Genomic DNA, 24,662 nt, shown 5'->3' on the forward strand with positions numbered 1-24,662 from the left:
AGATACCTGTCTATTTTATTATGCTGATAACTTCATAAGGGAGGAGATACCAATTGGGATTACTTTTACGTCTGCTTTTAGCATGATTGTAAAATATGCTGTTCTTCTAGACCTGAAGGTATGTAGGATAAAATTTTAAAGAATTCTTAAATTTTAAGATTTTTTTTTTAAGAATAGTCATTTAAAAATTAAGACTGTCACTCCCTTTAAAAGAAAATTCTTCTCACTTCTTAAGCAGCAGCTAATCTGCTCCTTCTGACATCCTGTTATATCTGAATTGTACAAAGTATTTCATTTATGGAGACTGTACTATATAGAACTCACATTTCCAGCTGCATTTGTAATTAACAGTGGGTAGTAAAAAAGGGTGTTTTATGGAAATCAGTCTTAATAGTATCTAGGAAAGGACTGGCTGCTCCACTAAATTACAAATGGAAATATTTTAATTTAAATATAAGTAGCTCAGACATATTTCAACAATTATGAAAATGTCTGAAAGAATGAACACCCGAATCATAATTCCAAGCAGGCTATTTTATCAGAATGCAGACGGAACAAAATAGACGAGGGCCAAGTGAATGCCAAATATGGCCAGTTTCAAAGTATTACATGAAGCATTTCTTACAAAATAGTGAAGCAAACTGCAAACACTTTCATGCTTTCTCAAAAACTTGGATTTGTTCTTCTATTTCAAAGCCAAGGTAATTCGGTCGCTCCTGTTATATAAGTGATAACTTTTTTGCTAATGGTTTACCATATAATAAAACTGCATTTATGTGAACGTGGAGATGATCTCATGAGGATCTGACAGAGGAGTGCTTCGCGTATACATACTCCTTGCTTCTGGCTAACGTATGTTAGATACTCAGATATTACCCCTATCTCTTGGAGAATATGGGTCAATTAAGTGGATTTCAAGTCAGTTAACTTTTGCAAGGTTAACACGGAAAAATAAACACAATCCCCCAGATCTGAGTTCCTGAGTTAATATGTTATTGAATCAACAATAATAATGTACTCACTAACACTAACTAGATTTATTTGCTTATTTTGGCTTGTAAGAATAGGAACTGCACAGTTGCCTTTACAGCATGTAATCCTATACACCAAAAGACATTGTATGCATTTAACTGCTACAGGAAGGAAAATTTCCCTTTCCTAGAGGCTCCAAAGGAGTATTGAGTGGCTGTCAAGATATTTAAGGGGAATAGCAGCTAATCCTGTAGTTGGAAATCATTTTTATACGAGGAAGAGGGAGGTATATAAGTACCTCAAGGGAGGGAGTGCAGAGGATGGTGCTGGTCTCTTTTCAGTGGTGGCCACTGACAGAACTGGAGGTAATGGCCACAAACTGAAGCACCAAAAATTCCACAGGAACTTACGGAAAATTTTTTAACAGTGAGGGTGACAGAGCCCTGGACCGGGCTGCCCAGAGAGGTTGTGGAGTCTCCTTCTCTGAGATCTTCAAAACCCGCTTGGATGCAGTCCTGTGCCACGTGCTCTAGGTGACCCTGCGTGTGCAGGGGGGTTGGACTAGATGTCCTCTAGAGGTCCCTTCCAACCCTAAGCATTCTGTGATTCTATGAAGGAAGGACAAAGTGAAGCTAATACTGCATGGTTTAGAAACTGTACCAGATGGACCAGGCTGAGTTGATGATGAGGGTGAGGAAACTGTCTGGGAGCAGAAGTAGCTTGAAAGCTGAGTCTATCATCCTATCACCTTCTCCTGGAAAAAGAAGACCTTTCCAAAGCACTTAGGAATGTGGCCAAGATTTAGATTTTCATTATGCACGCAGCAATTTCCCTCAACTTTGCTTCAGAAAATAAGAAAATCCCAGTGCTGCCCTCCTCACCTCTAATTATGTATCTATCTCAAGCGCTAAAAGATACAAGCCATTTCTTGGTCTCAGATCTGATTACTTTGGCGCAGAGGAAAAGGCATTAAATAGAATTAAACAGAAAGTTCTCTGCAGCTTTACTTAACAGCAAGAGCTGTAAGCCTTGCAGTAACTGCAGATGGCAACAGCACTCCTATACTTCCACGTACAGGAGTCCTTTGGCATTTAGATTCTTTCCACAGTCTGCGTAACCAGAGGAGAAAAATGTTGGGATAACGTGTACCATTCCCTGCTCCGCCACGTGCAGTCCAGCCCTGGGTTCCTCACGGACACAGCAGATACCATTTCTGCCTCAGTAGCCTGAGGTGGGAAAGACGGCCTGAGGGCCTCCGAGCAGACAGGCTCTGCAAAAAATGTTCAGTTCCTGTTGGGAACTGTCATGGGGCTGTCATGGGGCCCACCACGCTGGAAGTTTTCCTCACTCCCTACTGTAATTGTGGCAGCTGAGCATGAATGTACTCAAGGCTCCCGAGGAAAAAGTTTCCTCCCTTTTGACCACATGGCATGAAAAGAGCATGAAAAGAGGCTATCAAAATGATGAGAGGAATTCAGAGGGTTTATACTACATTTCACATGCCGGACAGCCAAGAATGTTGTTTTACCATTATCACTTGGTATCGTCTCTTTCATTAAACAAATTAGTTTCTGTTATAACCAAGTTTTTTTAAAAAGCAAATAAAAATCACAGATCTGGCAGACAAGGAGGCCCAATGCTATGGGCCCCCGCTGAGAAAGCAACCAAATAAATCCTCTGCTGCCTGGCACTACACCGTGTCTCTGTCCTCTCGCTGTAACAACTATCATCATTTCCCTTTTTCACAGGAGGCATAACTGCCTAGATTCTATAGCTACCAAGTTTTGCATTAAAAAAAATAAAAGAAAGAGAAGAAAAATATTTACCTCTCCCAATGGAAAAAATAGATAAGCTTATTTGAATCCTGTGATAAAGAAATCGGAACTTGTTAAAGTTCAAGGATATGGAAAAGATGCTGCTGGTCTCCTCAACATTTTTACTTGTGTTCTCAAGTGAAAAATAATTGAGATAAAGAAATGTATAGGGAGAGTCTTTTTGCCAGAGCAGTAAGAAGAACAAGCTAGTGCTTCCTAGCATTGTCTAAATACATTATTTTGGTTAGTTCTTGTGTTATTACATAATACAAACACACATGCAACAATTTAGTCTTGATTGATGTGGTAACGTGGGCATTATGTATCACTCAGCTCTGCTTTTACAACACTGAGCACGGTGTAAAACACCATAGCAAAGAAATCACTAATCCTTTTATCTTAAGCTGAATAATTTAACTGTCTTTTATTGACTACAACACTGTGCAGATGTTAAACATCTGAGCATGTCCTGGCCCCCTAGACACCGTGGTAGCTGCATTTAGATGCTTTCCAAGTAACTACACTATCACATGCTAAATGCTAGTGGGACTCTGACTAACTTTCCCTGTTATATATTCCATCAAACTCACCTCAGATTCCAGAGAATTTAATGCACTTTCTTCTATTTGAAAATAAAAAGTTTTCAAATCCCTTAAAGCTTTATGAACTGTTTATTTTCTAGCAAAATGAATCATTTCCCCAAGTTCATAAAGATTTTCTGCTATATTTTAAACTTGACTTCAAGCAACTCTCAGTCTGATCACTGTCTCACTTGTGCAGTGAATTTACTTTGATAGTTATTTTTAAAAATCTTACAATTTTGTTCAAGTACTCAAGTCACTTCCTAGGTAATTTTATTTTAAGTCTGGAGTCCATATCTCATATAATTAAAAGGGAATCAGTGTGACTTTTATTTTAATTTTATGCATATTGAAATGCTGCTAGAAAATACGATCTCCCCAACAATCTGCAGTAGAAAAAAATCCATTAGCACAAGATATTTATTCTAACTTACACATGCAACTCTAGAGCTCCAAATAAATTATCTAGATATCCTAGTGCCTTGGTCTAATAACACAGAAAAAAAAATTAACAGGTACACAGATAAATGTCTCTGTTTGTTTGAACCCTGACTGAGTTTACAAATGGAGCAAGGCCACAACATCAGGCTTGAAGGAACATTCCACAGACCACAAACACCATGGAGACATGCAGCGAGGTTGTACATACGTGGATGGGTGCCCAAGTTGGGGTGCCAAGCACATAGTTTAATTTAATGGAGCTGAAGAGAAACTTACGAACAAAAAAGAAACTTTTAAGACAGAAAACTCTACAAGCAGAGAATGAAGAAACTATGAGGGAGGAGGAGCCAGGGAAAATGAGACGAAAATGGGCATGATGACTTGTCTGTACTTGAACATCTGACCTGTTAGTTGGTCGTCGCCTGCAGCAGGGGCGATGCGAATGTATGGTGTTGTAAGCTGGGTCACGATTATCGCAGCTAAGGCAAAGGAAGATTTCCAGGTCAGCATGCATGAGGGAAAAAAGAGCCAGACTGAAGCTAGGCCAGCAAGAAGAACCTTGGTCATTAGTTTATTGTCTAAATCTCTTATAAATAAATAAATTAAAAAAAATACCCACAAATTCTTTTTCAGGCGTTAGTTTGGTTATTCTGTGATATTAATGAGCTTTTTTATGTGACTTTCATTCAGCAAGAGGAATCAAAGCACATTATTTGCATATAGTGATTTGAGGAACCTGGAGACAGTTTAGCTCTGCTCTCGATGTGCTTCCTAAATGAAAGTTAGCTGCTTATTCATATTCTCTAGCTTTAATTTCTCTGGGTAACCCCTACTAATTTCACTTTTCATTTTCTTATTTCATCATAGTACACTTTCCTTTATTTCTCTTGAATATAATCTCCATACAGAATATTCTTGAACTAGCTAAGATACATTTTTGCTGTACCTATTTAGATCTTTGATTTGAAAACACAAACACTGCATGTCATACACTTCACTTTCAGCATACAAAAGATGATCAGCGACTGTTTTAGTCATGCATGTGTATAACTGCTTGGGGTACGAGTTTTGAATAAGTTCATATTCTCCTCAGAAGAAAGTCAAAAAGTGTGAATTGTCTGTGGGTATGTGGTATTCTGTCTTTTCTACCACAGTTGAACAATCTCTGACTGGTAAAGATAACTCTTACCATAGCTTACATTAACAGAAGTTCATATTTCTTTGTTTGTCATTAATTCTATGATTGGTCTCTAAATGGTTAAATGCACTATGATAAATATTAAGGAATATACCAAAATTAAAAGGTCAGATCAAACATGATGCAGCTGGAGAATGATGTAAAGAAAAAATATTGGAAAATTAAGGACAAGATTATATGAAAGATCACTAATTTACATAGAACAGCCTGGGTGCTATTAGAAATGTGGCAACGAGTAAGGAAAATAGATCATCCACCATCTGCAGACAATTAAACTCAAAACTGCTGCTGCATAATATTTTGAAATATCCCTCTGCAACACTGAAATGCAGTGTTGATGGTAGCTGTTAGAGTATCGTAGCTATTGGATTTAAAATATTGTAATATTCTTTTCTCTCTCATAATTAATGAAAGCTTCCCAATATTGCAAAATTAGAACAATAATGTCTCCCTCTTGAGAGCTGGGATCCTAGGAGATAGCCAAGATGTCTCTATCCAGACAGTGTTGTAAGTCATATCAGGAAATATAGTCTTAATATAAATCACAAAGTACCACAAAGTTGATAGCAATATACTTAGAGGGACTTGGGGATGTTTTCAGCTACGCCTGCTGAGATTTTACAGTCATTTAGCTTGAAGAAAGAGTAGGTATATGAAAGCCATATTTCACAGAAAATACAACAACCTTTATTACCAGAGGTATGAAAATCTCTCCTTGATTTTTTGTTTGTTTGTTTGTTTATCTTGTCACAAAGAATGGGACTGGAAACCCTGCAGTCTCCACACTGGTACCGAATACAGAGATTCTAGAAACCTTTCTCTACCGAAAACTAAGATCACAAAATTCTGCACCATAGGAATATGGTGTTTGATCCCTCTCCTAGCACAGTCAGTGGCAGAAGTTCCCTTTGACCTCTGCAGAAGCACGACAAGATCTTTCAGCTATACCAACTACCCCGTTTCTGATCCTAAATTACAATTACCTTCCTTGCAACCAAGATTTTTATATGATCTCTAAAAAGCCATATGTGATAGAGGTTTTATTTGTTCGGATGTAATGGTCACAAAACAAAAGCATTTTAAAAATGTTTTCAAATTAAGGATTTACCGGATGGTATTATATATATACAAATTATAATTATTAAATAGCATCCTGCTACAGACCCTACACATGCCTTTGACCCACTAGAGGCAGGCTGTGCTTTTCTAACAAGAAGCCTGTCAGTAGGTGCTCACAATTAGGTACACAGTGGCATGGATGAGGTTCTTAAAGCACGTGGTTTTCCACACACTGTGTTACAGTTTAGAGTATCTCTGCCAACTCTGGTGGCCTACTCGAGCATATAATTATTCTCAGGATCAGGTCTTATTTTAAAAGGGCCTGCTTTAGATGGGATGAATAGCCTAAAGCCATTCTAAAGCGAGGCTTCCCCTTAGCTTTAAAAAACCTAAACCTGAATTATCAAGGATAACTAAGGCCAGTATATATATATATATCAGAAATTTTATCTGCACACAAAAACTGCATGTTGCAACGGGGAGTGTTTGCAACTCTCTGCGTGCAAAGCACCACGATGCACAGATCAGCACGGCGGGCACACGGCGCAGCTTACGGAGCTTCCTGCCTCGTGCCTGCGCGGTCGTCACGAAACCCGCTGGAAACCGGGGCTTATTGCTAAGAGCGGAGGGATCGTGCCCCGGGATACAGACAATGCACTCCTGTATTAGTTATTTAACGTGCTGATGGTGCCAGAGCTAAGTCTGTTCTGCCCTGTTTACCTGCCACGGCAGACGGCTGCAATGGAGTGAGCGGGACGGAGCAATCCTGCCTCTCCCAACTGCAGCTGGAGCATCCTGGGACCTATAGGCGTGAGACGTGTTTGCTATTTTTTCTAGCCCTTGGATGAGAAGTCTCTTTTAAACATCTCTGTTAGTTCTAAAGGAAAAAAAAAATCTGTACAGATAGGTGTGATTGATGTTCTATTATTAAAATGTGTTCATTTTATTTGAAAAAAAATGTAGCTTAAAAATGAAATAGAGTTATTAAGTTTATAAGCATAGTAATACATGCTTCAAAGAAGCCCCTCAAGAAAGCCTGGTCTCAAGGACTAATTGTCCTCTGAACCACCTCTTGTTTCAAAGCTCTCACAGCTACCCTTCACATCATTGCACAGGCTTCACAAAGAGATGATGAAGTCTGAAATGTGCTTTTGAAACAGAAAGGTATGGAGATTTGTTTCAGATAAGAACTGCATTTCTCACATCTCCTTCACCAAGCAGATCTCCTGAAGGTACCTTGTTGCTATGGAAGCTATTCCGATCCATAAAGTTACCTCACTTGGCACATGAGATGATACAGTAAGATTTTTCGGTCAGTCAAGTAATTGAAATGGTTGAACATCTACTAGTGGTTAAATCTCCAAATCTGCAAATAATGTAAAACATTCTCATAAATCTAATCACGACTCTAATCACCTAGGATGATTTCTGAGGGGATGTAATCCACTGCTGGCATCACTGGTGCTCCCAGAAAACAATTTTTATTGTTTATTAATATTTAATTTTTATTTGAAATCAGTCTCTTCTGCACTGCTTTGTTTTTCAGTGAAGACATTGAAAGTTTGCTCCAGTAAGTAGTAATTTAGTATTTCAGAAATAAAAGTGTATTTATTTCCTTCATTGTTGAAAAATACATAAAACAAACCAAATAGCCATAGAAATGTATTTGTTCTACAAGAGATGGACAGACTTTCAACACAGAGAACTATACGCTGCCATTTCAGTTACTTCTAATAAATGAGATTTCCATCTATCTTATCTAAATATGGGGGTGGTGGCTGAATTGAGAAGTCTACGTAGCAGGGGTCAATGAGGGGATCTGTTATGTTACAGACAGGCACTTTGAGATATGCCTCATCTTCCAAAAGCAACAGTAGTACAGGGCTGAAGAAATTTTTGTTTCATACTCTTACCAGGTGCTCAAAATGGAAGGCAGAACTAACTATTTCTATTCATGGCTGGTTTTCCCTTCATTTTCCTCTGCTACAATCTCCAAATAATCATGCTCTCCCATCGTTTCTTTTCTAGGCCTTGATATTTATCACCAGCTATAGATACCAAAAAGCTGACACTACCAAGACAATAACAGACAATTCCTTGCCTTGAAAATAAAATATATCAGCATTTCGCTTTGTCTCTCCTGTTTAGGGATCAGGCCTGTAACTTGTGCTGTCTCAGTTATACAGACTTGTCTCACAAGTGGGTGAGATTTTCTAATAAATAGAGCTGATCTATACCATGAAAATGAAGAGCTTGATTCCACCACTTTTCTTTTATAAAGCAATTAAGATAATTGCTTATGAATAAGTGTAATTTTTCATTACTGATGTATGAGCAGCCAGTATGCAATTGGCAATTTTGTAATTCTACTGTACATAACAATGTCCAAAATATTTCATGTGAGATCATATAAAAACCCACAGAGCATATTGAAAATGTGTTCAAGTAGACAACTAATAGTGAATAATATTTTTATTATTGAAAATAAACAAACAAACAAGCAAAAAAACTTCCTAAATCTCAGCTATAGATGCGAATGAATCTGTAACAGGGTTAGTGATGCCTTTTAGTAATATAGATATTTCTGGAAATTTATAAGGACCACGTGACGGAAAGGTCAACAGCCTGAAAAGCAGAATACACGACACAATATGAACATACCTTTTGTGGCTACCCTGACGCAGTCAATTTTGGTTTCCTGTGTTAAATAAAGAGGAAAAAGGTCACATTTTGTGTTTCTAAGCACAGGAAGTCATCTATGATTCTATTCTTAAAAGTATTGATAAAATGCGATGAAAGTGTTAATGTGCCTCATTACATATTTAACCACTTCCTAAGGAATTCCAATGTCGTTTCATAGTTTGGGCAAACAAAATCTAATCTGCTTGGGTATCTTATATAAACATCTCTCTTAACATTACTTCAAAAGTAGAAATATGTGAAAGATATTCACAAGAACACAGGCAAGTATTCAGTGCTTTTCCTTTGGCAACTTAATGACCTTGAGAGATTTTTCTTTTTCTTACAGATAAGTATAGTTGTAAGCATCACTCTAGACAATTTAGGAAAGAAAAATAATCAATGGTGTTTCACATTGCTCTTCTGTTAGTGCACTGTGCAAAGGGATCATTATGGGATCTGGCAGAAAACATTTCCAGGCTGTCAGTGCACACAGCCAAGGCTTATCAAGAACTGAAGGGCTCTGGGTAGGTCTGTCCAGGAAATGAAAAACAATTCCAGGAAGAATTAGCCCGTTGAAAGATGATCTGCAAAGGCCTTTTTACATACTTTTTATTTCAGTTCCATCTACTTATTTTTCTTTCACTGTGTGCAAAATGGGGGGAAATAGTTGGGCTCTAATTCACTCAAGACAAGCAAACGAGGAAACGGGAGGTCAAACTGTTATAAACTAAGGTAATGGGATTGGACAGACCGAGACAGATGTGCTGAAATCCAATATCAAGTTTGGCTTACACTTAATGAAAAGAACCATAACACTTTCCTCTTTAAAGCAAAAACAAAACAAAACAAAACAAAAACAAAAAGAAAGAAAGAAAGAAGTCTGAGCACACAGACTCGCTGGACAGCTTTGAGACAACAATAAGGCGGAACGGTAATGTGCTACTTTGCCTACTGTCTGTTGAGAAAATGTGGTGTTTTCTCCTCCTCCTTCTTGTAACCTTTAATCATTAAGTGATACTGTGTTAGGAAAACTGTTATTTTTCAAACTCAACGTGTTAAATTTCATGGTTACTTTATTTTCTCATTAGCAACTAAATTGGGCATCTCACTACTTGCTGCCAATCACCCTTTTTTCCCACTAAACACCATATCAACCCACACCTGTCATAAGACTTACCCCATTGGCTCTGCTTGCGGCTTGAAAATAGATGCTGTAGCTTTTATGAGGCAGAAGCGGTGTGTTCCAGAAGCCACTGTAAGTTTTGTTGTCACCTATGGTGAAAGGCTGAGCAGCGTGCAGGCCGTTGGCTGGAAACTCTGCAGCAAAGTAGTACTGGGAATTCAGGAGGGAGGCGTTCTGGAAATGAATGGGCACGGGGTAGCACTTCAGGATTTCGGTCGTCTTCTTGGTCCTCCGCGGGCGCTCTTCCTCAACAACGATTTGATAGACACTAAGAGTTTAGAAAGGAGAAAATGGCAGAAAAGAAGGGTTATTTTAAGACTCAGACCCTAACAGCACACTAATATTTACGGAAAAAGAAAATGTATAAAAAAATAAGATGACTGTTAAAAGCAAAGGACATAGGTGAAAAATGCCACTTGCACATTCAGCTTTACGAAATTTTTCACACTTGCTTTAAAATGTTTGTTTTAGCCAAAAATAGCCAGAAACACCATGGATTTTTACATGGAAAATACTTAGAACACATTCTTGTCTGAACTCTTGCCTGATTAGTGCGAAGATGTAGAACAAATATTATTTTGTTTACTGATGTAAGTATAATGCTATAGATTCCATTCTCCAATCTGTTTATCTTGTCTGAATGAAATAAGTGGCAAGATGAAAATGAATAAATAAATAAATTACAAACAGACAGGGAATAGCATTTGTTTAACTGTTGACATTATAACTATTTATAAAAGCACACACACAGTCAATTACACCCTTTTTAAAATTTTAGTGGCATACTGGCTGCTACTGAGCCAGAATTAAACACTTTTTGATGGCTGCTATTCTCACTCAGCAAAGCACTTTTACACATCTTAGAGACAGCCATGGGTTCCTGCATTCTGCAAAGGAATTCAGTTTGCACTTGGATTCTTCGCTGTACCTGGAGCCACAGGAAACAGTCAATCCTTCTACCCTGGGAAGGTGCTATGAACATTCAAGCAGGAGCAAAGAACCTGCAAATTCTGCAACAAGCTGGTGTCCAGCACCCCCGTTCACTTCTGCTGGGCTCCACGGCTTTGAACACTGGCCCAGGGCTCTCCAGCTCTTACCAGCTGGGGACCTTGTGGCCTCAGCCCATCACCAGGCTGCTCTGCTGCTTCCGCTCTCGACCTGGCTTTGCACCTTTAGCTGACAGTGCTTGGATGAGAGCCTTCCCCTACAACGTGCTTCTCTTTCTGTCTGGGAGATCCCATTTGCCAACACCCAGGTAAAGGCTATGGACAGAAACATTCAAAATTCAACATATTTTTATGATGATGTTACTAATCAATTCATAATTGTGTAGCCCGCGCAGTCAGAACACAACTCCGTGCAAGCCTACCAGTACAACAGAAAGATTTTCACTTGTTGATTAATTCCATGCTGAGCAGGAAATAAAGGTCAATACATTGCAACTTCTTTTTTTTTTCCCCAGTCTTATAAATATTGAACTGCAAAAACTAGCCACGAAGAATCTAAGCTAAAAATTAATCATTGCCATTAGCAGCTTGTTTTTTTCCCGTCCAAATCAATTTCTGACATGAGTCTAGCAGCTGATTTTCTACAGCAGATCTGCAATACTGATACTGTTTCAGAATCAAAATGGGGTACTGGGAAAAGGAGTATGAAGTGCTGGAAGCTTCGATTTCTGCTCAGTAGTGAACTGGGTCTAACCACACAGCAACAGAACAAGGCCGTGTTTCCCTGCAGCATGATGGGTGGCACGGGAAGCTTTGGATCTGGCTGTGTTAGCTTGCTACTGCATCAGGAATGAACCACGAATGGCTTCTAAATCAGGAAGGACACTGGACCAGGTTAAGAAATCTTATCTGTTTCCATATTGGCTGAAACAGGCCTGCTTTTCATTTTTCCCGCAGTGATTACAGCTAAAATTTGTAGATTTTTTAAAACAAATCTGTCGTTAAAATGCTCCTCTCCTCTCTCCATTCCTATCAGTTATAGTACATGCGCTACTCCATGTATATTACATTTTAAATGCCTGCTATCTATTCATCTTCAGATACATTAAAGAAAGAGCTAAGTTGACTGGAGCAATTTCAAACTCAAAATGTCTTTTCATCCTTACTCCACAAGACAAATTAGATTTGCAAGCATCCAGACCTCAAATCTATTTGCTCTTTAATAATTTAAGCACTGAAAGGTCAAGCAGCTCTTTTCTGTTCCCCTTTATCAAAGTCCAAGTGCTAATGAAAAATAACTAAATCCTATCTGCTGCCCAATTTCCACACGGTGCTGCTTCTCTGATGTAAATTAACACATTATGAGCACCTGGGTCAACGGAAACCTGGCAGAACTTTATGAGTGATACGTTTTGCATTTGTATAAATGAGATCATCTCGCTAATGAATTTTACAAAATCGTCCCAATTTTACAATTATAATCCAAAAGCTTGCTCTAATTCTTACAGTTACAATTGCCTTCTTGAATATGTAACAGCTGAATTGCCAATGCTCAAAAAGGTTCAGGCTTAATGAATTGAGCTAGCACCACATCAGAACTCTATTATTTCTCTGATGTGTTAGTCATATTTCCTGCTTGTCTAAAATTACGTTACTCCCTTTCGGTACCTCCGCATTTCAGAGAATCTGGTCTTCCTACCTGTAGCCTGAAGAACAGAAGTGGAAGGTGTCAAAAGTATATCAGCTATTGGTAAGACTTAAATTGAACTTTTTGAAGGCAAGAAATTTAATTTAGGTTTAATTCAAGCTCTACTGTTCTACTATAGAAATCCAATGCTTTAGAAGGTGAAAATCTGCTTAAAGATAGACTGAAACTTATTGCAGAACCAAGAAAAGGGCAACATGGGAATTATTTCTAACTCAGCGTTCAAATATTTCAAATTTGGGGAGAAAAAAAGGTGTCTGGGAGAGGAAACATTTAGGCATTGGTAAACCACCTTTTTTTTTTTTAATAATGGCAAAATAGTTCCAAATTTAAATAACTGTGCAGAGGCACAGATACAACAGCATAAGGTCTGTAATTTTAGTTCAGCAAGTAGACGAGCTTCTCAGATACTTACTGAAAGGGGATTGCTTAAAATAAAATTGTCTCTAAGCACCTCATGAACATCGATTTGTTTTCAGACAAAGCCCCAAAAAAGAAATAAAAGAAAAAAAAATTAACCTCATATTCAAACATGCTAAGAAGATTCAGACATTAGACAAGTGAATCCAATGTAAGTCATTTCATAACAATTTAAATTAAGACTTAAATACTAATTTGCTGAATCAGGATATTTTTACACATTGAGAAGTGCAAAAACCCCACAAATTTTAACTAATCCAAGTCTTAATCAAAGATCCTAGATTTATTTTCCAAAGAGGCTGCTTGGAAACAAGCAGAGACTTAGGGATTCTTAATAGAAAAGTTCTTAGAATATACAGTATAGGTATACATGAATCGAAGCTCATGAATATATAAAAAATCTTTAAGTAACTTATAAAAATGTCACCAAAAGTAATTCCAAACTGTAAACAAAGAGAAAACAAGCTCAACTACTTCATTGTTGAGATATCAGCCCAGTTTTCTGTCCTGTAAACAGCCCAGATGCTTCACAAAAATTGCCATAATTTATTGCAGTCATCAGAAATGTACAAAGACTGCAAAGCTTTTAAGCTCTGCTAACCCTGTTCTGATCAGCTTTGTAAACTCTTAGCCCATTTTTGCAAATTGTGTGTTAATAGCGATGCTGTAGAGTCTAATCGGAAATTTTGCATTCTTTATAATAGGGCCCTTTTTAAAAATATAAAACATAGAATATAAAAAAATAAACATAAAAGTCCATTAATGAACTCTTTTGTTCAAATCTGTAGCAGTCAGAGGATCCCCACACTTTTACTAGCAGTTACCTGGACACTGAAAGATCTCCTGCCAGGCTTCTTGGAGAGCATTCTGCCACTTAAGCCCTTAAGTACTTCTTAAATATCAGTTTATTTGGGTAATATATCATATATCTTTGCTTGTTATGTGTTAAGGAACAAGTTTATTAATCAACATGGCTTCTTTAATAAATACTGATCTTTGTGAGAGACTTTTTGGATATCATGCGCAGGCAACATAATGTCCCTCAATCTCTGTTGTCGTGACAGAGTTCTGTTGTGACGTGTTGTCTCTGACATGTTCACAACTCATAGCTATATATAATAAAACTATAAATGTTCTTAATACAGTATGTGTATATAGATATGTGTGTATATACAGATATATAACATGTATATAGAAGTAAAAAATTAATATACATAATCAGTGCTGTGACTTAATTATACACCAGAAATTATATGTAAGCCATCTCTTTAAAAGAAAAAGGGGAAATTCCTGCCTCTCTTTAAAGGGCAGGAATTAATAAATTATGGTTAGCAGGTAAATGGAAGAAAGCTACTGGAAATTGTCACTAATTTTCTTCCTACTGGGCAGGCCCTGAGTATTTATCACACATGGCATTAACCCAGGTGATGATGAAAATACCTGAATTATTGGGTATCTCAACATTAAAGCTACTTAGGCTTTGCCATTGGGTCAGAGTTTTAGCAACACATTATAAATAAGGCACCAAATATTCCCTGGCCACTATGTCCTTCAGCACAAGTGCGGAGCCAGGAAATCACTTATGTGACAGTCCGGCCGCTCTGACCAGGGCGACCTTTGCAGATGTTGCCCAAGGGATCAAAGAGAGGAATTTCGTTTGTGTATCCGAAGAGCCCATGGCTCTATTCTGAGCGGCATTTATGGGCCAAAAGGACAGGGTACAGCAATAACTGTTCCCAGGGGATGCCAGGGTACGTCCCTGCTGCCCGCAGCGTAGCCTGAAAGAGCAGAGAGCAGGTAATTTATAAGGGAGAGGGGCTGCTGCTTGCCTAAGCAGGAAAATTAAGCAATATGTATAGGAGTTTGGATTTTTGTTTTATTTTTATATTTTTTTGGAGAGAGAGAGAACCTGTATTAAAATGGAATAGGAAAAGATCAAGGACTCCAGGGGATTAAGGCCAGGGAGCTTCTCATTAGCAAAAGGATGGTCTGAGGATGCCTATTTTATGATAGAGAAGCCTGTTCAAGAGAGCTCCCTCTCTTAAAGTACAAGCAGGAAAGTTTTATTTGGGACATCACAGGCACCTTTTAGGTTCTGTTTGGAAACACCTAGCCTAATTTCCAGAAGCTTCTAAAATGAGAAAAAATGAAATAACTGAAAAAAACCCTCTAAAACATAAGTTCAGACATAAAAATACAGAATTTATGGTTAAATTGAAAAAAAAAAAAAAAACCCTACAGCAACATCAAACCACAACTGGAAATTAAGGTTCTGTATCAATACCAAAATGATGCGAGTACCGTGAAAGTAATACACCAAGGCTTATATACTGGAAACAAAAAAAAAAAGAAAGAAAGAATGGGCAATGTTGCACATAATGTTGACAACACAGGAGCAATCAACATTTTTGCAACTGTTCAAATGTTAAGTGCTTGATACATCCGTGTTAAAGGCCTATTGCCTTTTCTTTAGAGTGAAGGGGCTCTTCTATTACTAGAACTTGTTGTCTGCGTGTTTACTTGAAGGTGAGGAAGAAACAGAAAGTTCCTCCATCTGGAGCACGTTTCTAGGTCTGTGGGCCAGTTCCTGCTTCCACTGGGTAGGGAAAGGCGCAGGACAAGAAATCTTTGCTGCTAGTTGCTTGCTGAAACCTCGAGCGGGACGGCTCCACCTCCACAGCTGGCTTCATCTTGGGGATGGCTCCGATTCGCTTCTCGGAGGCTGGCTCTGCCCTGGGCTGCAGAGACACTCTTTCTAGCCACGGATGTTCTCGACTCAAGGAAAAGTCCAGTACTGAAACTGAAAAAAGCCACTTATCCGTCTGAATCCAACACAGACTGAACGCAAGGAGGGCTACTAGGACCCAGCGCCCCCACTGTCATGCGTGGAGCCCTGTTTCTCAGGGCAGCCGAGGCAGAAATACCGAAACAGAGGGAAAGGGGGAGATGAGGGATAGCTTAGCTCAGCCCCCAGAGGCACTGCCCAACCAGCGACTCCCAGGTGTAGAAATGAGCTTCATCTTCACAAGGCCAAGACCACTGCGGGGAAGGCATCAAGGTTTTAAGCCTCTTTATGACTGCCCCACTGTTTGCATGGACAGGCTTAAGGACTAAAAAGCCAGTATTTACAAAGGGGATTTTCTGGCAAAAACAAACAAACAAACATCCAAGCAAAGCTCTCCTTAGCATTCTTATGTATATGCACAGCATATCCCTACGGTTCTTGTACGGGGAATACCACGTCGCTGAAAGGTGAGGGTATTCGCTTGTCTTTCCTTCAAGGACGTTTGCCAAGGGAGCAGCACACCACAATTCCTGGAGAAGAAACCCCAAAACCTCGTTGCAGGACACCTTCATTGCAGCACAGTCAGATGGGCCCTGAGAGCGGTGAGCACTGGCCACCATGAGCTCGTTAGGGATTTAAATGTTTCTGCTAAGCGCAGAGGAGCTGATACGTATCTCTTCTATGAGCTTGGACTTCTTACGATTTAAGGGACACTTCAAAGGGTTTCAAAGGGGTTTCTCCCCCTTGAAAGGGGTTTCTCCCTTTGAAAGGGAGAAAACAGGGAGAATGCTGTTTTCAGAAAAACTGTCTAGCCCAAAAATTCTCAGAAGAAAATCTTCAAGAAACAACCATGAGACAACGATACACATTGCCTCGGTCTTCTGATGGCCAGAGCGGTGCCTCCTGAGGCTGATCAGATTTCATTTTCCCCTTTAGCTCCTCATACATGACCTGTTCCTTTGCAGAATATGTGCACACTAAGACATTCACCCTTGTAATCTTAATCAGGTATTTGCCTGTCGTGTTTACAAAATGAAGGAATTTATGATATTCTGTCTTACTGTAGATGCTGACTCAAAATGTAACTTTGTTTTGTTCGCAAATTCGGAAAGAATGGGAGGGAAAGAAAAACCTTTTATAGAATTAGGTTTGTATTTTTTTAGGAGGATAAAAGTTTGCAAATGAAGATGTATTAGTGGATAATCTGCACAAAAATAAACGCACCGTACGGTGCTGGACTGAAATTTTAGCTTTCCCCAGTTAACTTTGATAAAAGTCCTCCTTTTGCTAACTCACTAAATTCAATACATATATTAACCTACACTTATTCACAGTAAGTATTAGTTTACTACTAGAACAGCCTATTACACTTGGTAAGAACTGTTTGACAAACATGTATACGAACAGTAGCCAGATATACTGCCAACTGTAACTGTGGCACCAGAAATTGCTCTGTTACATCTGGGATTCACAGATTGGCAAAGGAATCAAAATCACTCTCTGAAAAAAAAAATCCCCAAACAAAACGAAAAATCTTTGATAAATATTGATGAAAAAACCCCCACTCTCGTTTCCTTAGGTATGGAGCCTCATGGTTAATTACTTTTGATTATTTAAATGGTGCCTAATTAGGATTTGCTTCAGTGATACTACCATGATACTGCCACTCTGCTATACAAGCTTAAGAAATTGTATGCCTGTTACCTACTGCTGAAATTTCTTAAACTCTAAAATAAAATAAAGCTACTCCTACCCCCACTGTTCAAGGGACTGACTGTTAATATATACTGATGTGCTCAATTTGATGTAGAATGTTGAATTAACAGCTCTTCACACTTAGACATAATCATACATTTCTATCCCTATTTTCTTCTATAAATATATGCATATAGGTCACTTTTTGTTATTGTGAAGGTAAAGTTCTCGATTCTCCTTTCTTCCGCTCAAAGAAAAACATGTTCTCAAATCTGCAGACCACAAGAAAAACTATTATAGGAAGCACTGTACTTTTTCTGAAACATTTACATCCTCTCCGTGACTTGTGCTCTTCATACTTGCAACAGATTCATGTATTTGGCTGCTTTTCAAACTTCCCAAGTGCCAAGGAAATTTGTAGATTTTGTACATATTCTGTAGTCCTGCCCCATAATAAAGTAAGGGGAAAGTGAAAATAAAATTAAACTCACTTTTGGCACTGTTTCACACTGACTTCATTTTGTACAAGTTTATGTGACACAGGGCAAGCGAACATGTTCATAAACTGTCTTGGGTATTTGCTTGATAAGCAAAAAACATTTTAGGCTGTAGATCTGCCCACATGGCATCAGTGATACCTAGCTACGAAACACAGAGTGCAAGTGGCAGGCTAAGAAGGACACTAGAAGTATGGTGATGTATTTCTCAGGAAAAGAAATATTTATATTAACAATAATGTTAATAAATAATAAGAAATCAATCGATTATTAATTATCAATCATGATTATATTATGAAATAACATCGCACTTTTATAAGCTTTTGCTGGGGAAATTGCTTATCCAAGAACAGCTGCTACCAGATCTCCAGGGAATGACACTCAAGGCGACTTCCTGAGTATTTTTATGAACTGCTCTGACACTTGGCTTCTCCCATAACTATCCACCTACGGCACGCACAAGCTCATCACCCTTCTAATAGGTATGCCATCATTTTATTTGGGCCATGTAAAACTTCTTCAGTGACCTCTCTTTTATGGATAAGGGACAATAATGTTCCATTTACATCGATCGGGTAGTTGAGTTCTTTAAATGCTATTTGAGGCAGAAGGTATTTAAAAGCAGTATAAATAGATGAAGACACCACAAATTTTACGACGGGAAGCTTAAAACTTTCACCCAAGAACATGCCACAGTCCCATCTGCATTTAACACATCATCTGTGACCTCCAGCTCCCCGCAGTCTGCTCGGCTCCGTTCCGTATCTGCCAGGCACTGGCTGGGAAGGGCGACACACACTGTGGTGGCTTCCAACCTGCACAGGGGCTGCTGCTACCTGCGCTGTAGCTGTCTATGGCAAACCACACGGCACCAACTGCTTCCCCGGGGATGCTAATTTCAGTCTTCGCCCTGCACCAACAGATCCCAAACTGCAGTTTTCTCAAGGAGCCAAGATATAATTAGGTGTGAACTTCACTTAGTTATGTTCCAGAAAGTTTATTTTTTAGCTTGGATATGTTATGTAGCACTAGTCAGGGATTGTATCCTCCATCTGTTTTACGAGCGAGCAGCTTTTGTTCCTGCTCAGAGTGAGGGCTCAGTCCCTCTAGATATCAGATACTACCGAACTCTCTCCACAAGGTCTTATGCTCTTAATTTAAAACACAAGCAGTAATACCACTAACTTAAATGGCACTGGCCTAACCTGACATAACTGAGCTAAGGCTTGGGATTCTCCAAGCTTTGAGACTGACCCGGCAATACCAAACGGGATGTCTCCTATTTCCTTTGCAGCCTGCTCACATGTCTGTGAACTGAACGTACACCAGGCAGGGACTGTGGAAATAAAGCAAAACATCCCACAGAGCCACTATTCTGAGTTCTTCTGGTGAACATGATGGAAAAAGTGAGCGAAAAAAGAAAGAAATGTCACCTGGCAAATGCCTGTACATACAGCTGCTTATTAGGACATTAATCACAACTGCTGCTGCGCTGTCCATAGCCATTCGTAAATATTTTTCTCTCACAGGTCATTTTGAGAGAGGAAAATGCACTTTCCTTTTATTTTCATTTTGCAGCTAGGGCTGCAGAAAACATGTCGCACCGACTTGGAAGAAGCTTCCCAGACTGCAGCTGAACCAAAAATAAAACCTCAGGCTCATCTGCCTCTTGCTCCAGTGCTGTATCTTCTAGACCATCATTCCTACAGTAAGACTATGACTTTCAGGAAGCAGAACGTCCTTCTGAGGAGGCGCAGCAGCTCTTCAGCACTACCACAGGGCTCTCCTTTGCTCTCATCCTTACCGAGAGGTACCTCAAGAGGCTATTTCTGCCGATACCAATGATTTAAGAATCCATTTTATAAGTATGGAGCTGCTTCTACACTGTCCTGCCCTCTATCTTGGTTATTCTCCAGCAATCCCTTAATTCAAAGCGGGGTGGGAAGGAGGAAGAGAAAGACAGAAGGCGAGAGACTGCTGTAAACTCCTGCTGCAATAGGACTGTCAGTCCCAAATGACGTGGGAGGCATTTACAGTGAAAAATAACAATCACCAAAGTTATTTAGTTTTAGGCAACGTTTCTCTACAATCTTACTAACAGTTACTGGTATGACAAGACTGTCTCAATCTTTCAAAATCCACATTAAAAAACACATTCTTTCCATCAGGAGGGTCTAAAGCTGTGAAAATAATTTCAGTATGCAGTGTAGTGAAAGGAGTGAATTATGGTTTATTCCATCTTAAAGAACAAACAGCAGAGCAACTTAAATGATGAGATTTTTACATCTGTCAGGCTGTGGAGGTGTTCCTGCTTAGCAAAGCTCGGAAAACAGCAGGCAACTCTGAGCACAAAAAGCATCTGACCTAAACTGATCTTGTTCATAAATTGCAGTAAGGAAAACAGGTCTCGGACAGGCAATTTTTGTTAGACGCCACATGTTTGATATCATAAATAGATCCACGGTGTTGAATATTCCAGTCTCGTAACTTTAATTTCTCTTTGTCCTGCTTTGCCCGAGATAAGATCGGTCCCAAATTGCTTGGGGATATTAGCTGGGTGGCACGAATGCGTTTTGCATTCCCGGAGCCGTAACTCGCGGCACGGCGCTTGCTCGGCAGCAATAAGTCACTGCGGCTTTTGTGCGCGTCGCTGTGCGTGTGGCTCAACACCCTGCTGCTGGGCCATTTAGCGATAACATCGGATATAATAAAATATTAATTACAGCTGAAAGGTTGGTGAGAAATATGAACTCAATTACAGCCCTATATTGTGAACAAAGGGCAGGGTGAAAAAAATCCTTTAGTTACGGGGGTTTGGGATAATAAAAGAACAACTTGAACATTAGACTCAAGCTGAGCGCTCCCTAAAAGGCCACCTGTTATTAATCTTCACATCAGGCATAGAATTTCAAGTAAATTAGGTTGGGATGAAAGACTTTTTCTGCTGCTCTCTTTGTCTTAACTAATCTACAGATTTCTTTATCGGAGCATTTTTCTCTTTGATGTCATTGCAATTTTATAATTAAAAATTTGTAACAAGTACAAGGACACAGCAACTATAATTAAAGGTTAGATATTATATGCACCATGCAAAATGATCACCTTATATGGTATAAAGATAGATAATAACTAACAGTCATTTCTAAATGTCTTTGCTTCAGTCAGGTGAGGCTGCTTCTTAGAGCCAGGCTGAAGCAGATGGGAGCCTAACATCTCAGAAAGCCTTTTTTTTTCCTTTTTTTTTCTTTCCATAAATTACTAGCAATGCAATATAAATTAAGATGCTTTTAATAAGCATGTGTCTTATCAGCTGTTCAAATTACCTGAGAGTGGAGTTCAGATGAAAATGAAATACCAGGGACTTAACAAAATGTGCCCGGATTGTAAACAAGCACAAGTGTGAGCAAAAGTTAGTCCAGATCAAATAATATGACCTTGAATTCCTATGTAGAGTAGCGAATCATAAGAACAGAGCAATCTTATCTAATCTTATCTAAAATGTGCCATTATATAACAAAATAAGATTTTAATTATCTGAATAATTGAATCCTCAAAGGTTTAAGTTTTTAATATTGTTTTTTGTTTCAGTGAATTTTGCTGAAACTATGGCAATATTTTTGGTACCAAGTCACAGAATATGTTTTCGGCACCAAGTCACAGAATATATTTTCAATTAATTTACATTTATGATACTCGGAACAATCCAGCAACCATTTCAAAGCTTTTTAATCAGTTTTCTGTTCTTCGACTAATTTCTTTTTAAAAAGAACAGAGAAAAATGATAAGTTCATAAGTGTATAGAGAAAAAAATATCTTGGTACAGCAAGCAAAGTCCTTTTATCAGCCAATATTACACTATTTATTTAACTCACAAGTCTGGGGGTTGCCAAGGCCGATTTATAAAACAACTGGAAGCATGGAACAAGGATTAAAATTATAGATTAAAAGAAATTGAAGAAAGCAAAATTGTCTGAAATCATTCAGCCTAATAAGGAGGGATGATAGAGAGGATCTGAACGAAACAGTCAAAACGGAAAGCCATGGTGGAGCTGACTGATCCTTTCAGTCGGCCTCACCAAAGGAAAATGCTGCTGTACAGTGATATTAAAGTACAAATCCATCAGGAGGAAACAAAAGGAAGTTCTTGGAGGCTGAATATATGCAAAGCACTGCACAACTGCTGGTGACATCACGCAGCCACCTCACAATAAGAGGCAGCATTTGTGAAGCGCGCGCCTGGCTCTGGTACTCACGGAAAGCTGAGGAAAGATTGCAAAACAAAAAGAGGTGCTGGCTGCTGACCACGCTGGGAAGGTTGAACGCAGCACACATTAAATACAGCTCTGGCAAAGGCACTGATATGTGACCCACAACATCCTGGGGGGTTCTTCCACCCACACAAATCCGGGTGAAGAGTCATTTTTCTCACCCAACACTACGATACGGTGCTATTTCCCCAGGTTCATGAGGGAGGCAAGGAACAGACTTAGCAAGCACTCAGAGATCAGTGTCCTTGGATTCCTATGAAAACATGAGAGAAGAATCCCACTTAAAAGGGAAGTTCCTTGCTAGTTCCTTAAAACTAAATTGGATGAGCGTGCTATGTTCTTTACACTAAATAATACTGAGATATGAGAGCATCCTTAGAAAATATTACACTGTGCTGCTCTCAATCTACAATGTTCAGAGATTCTGGATGTCATAGGTGCTGGCCTCTTTTCACTGGTGGCCACCGACAGAACTAGAGGAAATGGCCAGAAACTGAAGCATCAAAAGTTCCACGGGAACTTAAGGAAAAATTTTTTAACAGTGAGGGTGACAGAGCACTGGAACAGGCTGCCCAGAGAGGCTGTGGAGTCTCCTTCTCTGGAGATCTTCCAAACCCGCTTGGACGCAGTCCTGTGCCACGTGCTCTAGGTGACCCTGCGTGTGCAGGGGGGTTGGACTAGATGACCTCTAGAGGTCCCTTCCAACCTCAACCATTCTGTGATTCTATGAAACACTGTATGGACTTCAAAAGGACTGAAAAACTGAGGAAAATGTCATGCAAGAGTCTGCTCAAGTCTTTTCTATATTCAAAGAAACCCAGGGCAGCTTGCCCACCACAGGTCTGTGCCTGCACAGCCTTGAAGAAAATCAGGAGCTACCCAAAGCTAAACTATAAGAAGAATGGAAAAAGTATTTGAAAAATAAAGTGAAAATAACAGATAAATAAATAAAGAGAAATAGTTTTAAGGAATAGGAAGATTTCCTCAAATCTAAACTGAAACAAAAATGCTAAGGTACACTATTATTCATTTTCCTGTTTTCCAGATTTATTCCAATTTATTTTTAGTATATGAGATGCTGCAAATGCTGGAAGATGCATTGTAGATCAGCAGTTTTCACTCTGTGCTCTGTAAATTCCTAGGAGTGCACTGTTAGAAAGCTAAGATAAAAACCTATGACTTACAGATGTATAGTAGTAACGTAGAGATATGCACCTCCACAGGAATATTTTTAGGGCTTTACAAATCTAAACAATTGGAAAAAAAAGCCAACAGACAGATGGAACAATGCTACTAGAAAACACTAACAAACACCACCTCTGTTATGAAATGAAGTTTGTAAGTAAGCAATACTCTACGCCAGTACTTTTCAGCAAAACATAAACTCTTGCAGTGATAGGACTATGCCACCAAGAGCGACCACGAAGTGTGGAAGCTCTGTAAATATAACAATATCCACATATGTAACTCTGGAAAACTGCCTAACTCTTATCCATTTACCTATGAATGCAAAAAAGCACGCGCATATGGCAATTAATCAAGGAGCTTGGGTATTTTACAGAAAGGAGGAGGTAGTATTTAGAGCAGGAGATCAGCTAATAGATTTCTAACATAACGTTAACACTAAAACAGTGAGATCTTTTTGTATTCCACAAAGCTGTGCATGAAAAACCTGCTTCTAAATTGGGCTGGGGAATTAAACAAATGGATGTATTAAAATAAGTGGATTAAATAAATAGAGGGAGAATGCCTATTTTTTCAAGGAAGCTCTGCAACCTGCTGGTTTGTGCGGAGCACAGAAGAAAAGAAATGCACTTGCTGAGACAGCCGAATGAATACACAAGCCAATTTCAACAGGTTTTTTGATTCAAAGCTTGGAAACTATTTATTGCTCATTAAAACAATCACAGGGGATATCAAGTTTTCCATTTATTCAACCAGGGGATACAACATGGAGCCCTAAGGAACTAGCTCAAACAGATCTACTCTGATGGTTTAAGATGTGGTAAAATTCCTGTCTCTCAATGCTATCAGCCCTTTCCACAACTAAAATGCAGTGGGTCCTGGTCCAGCAATCTGGAAATGGAGGCTAGTGCACGTGTTAATTTTTGTCCTATCTTCTCTGCCAAGAAGACTCTGCAGGGCACTCTAGTCAGCAGTGCAGAATGATGCAGGCAGATACAGAAAAAAAAAAAAGCCTGTTTTTGTGGCACTGACCCAGTTTCTCGGGGCTTCTGCGGATAAACACAGGGCTGACCTTCTCTTCTACTGGTGAAGGTAGAACTCTTCCCCTTCCCAACACTCGGAATGATTCGGGTCGGATTAGGTGGCATAGAAACCCTGGCAGCACGATACCTTCCTGCTCTTCCCACAGGAAATCTGGCCATGGATAAAAGAGCCTGCGCCGTGCAGGAT

The 24,662-nt window shown here is 39.2% G+C and overlaps 1 protein-coding gene across 1 annotated transcript in view; it reads right to left on the reverse strand.

The window, feature by feature from the left end:
* PTPRM (protein tyrosine phosphatase receptor type M) overlaps positions 1–24,662 on the reverse strand; it is a 423,056-nt gene that overhangs the window by 156,933 nt on the left and 241,461 nt on the right. Inside the window, exons 12-14 of the mRNA XM_088524079.1 lie at positions 9,925–10,198; positions 8,727–8,763; positions 4,213–4,287 (exon numbers count right to left, since the gene is read on the reverse strand). Coding sequence (XP_088380205.1) covers positions 4,213–4,287; positions 8,727–8,763; positions 9,925–10,198 — 386 coding nt within the window. The remainder of the gene's footprint in view (positions 1–4,212; positions 4,288–8,726; positions 8,764–9,924; positions 10,199–24,662) is intronic.

This window comes from Tinamus guttatus, unplaced genomic scaffold (genome assembly GCF_059628265.1).
Source record: "Tinamus guttatus ecotype Peru unplaced genomic scaffold, ASM5962826v1 Tinamus_guttatus_pri_ptg000203l, whole genome shotgun sequence".
Lineage (NCBI taxonomy): Eukaryota > Metazoa > Chordata > Aves > Tinamiformes > Tinamidae > Tinamus > Tinamus guttatus.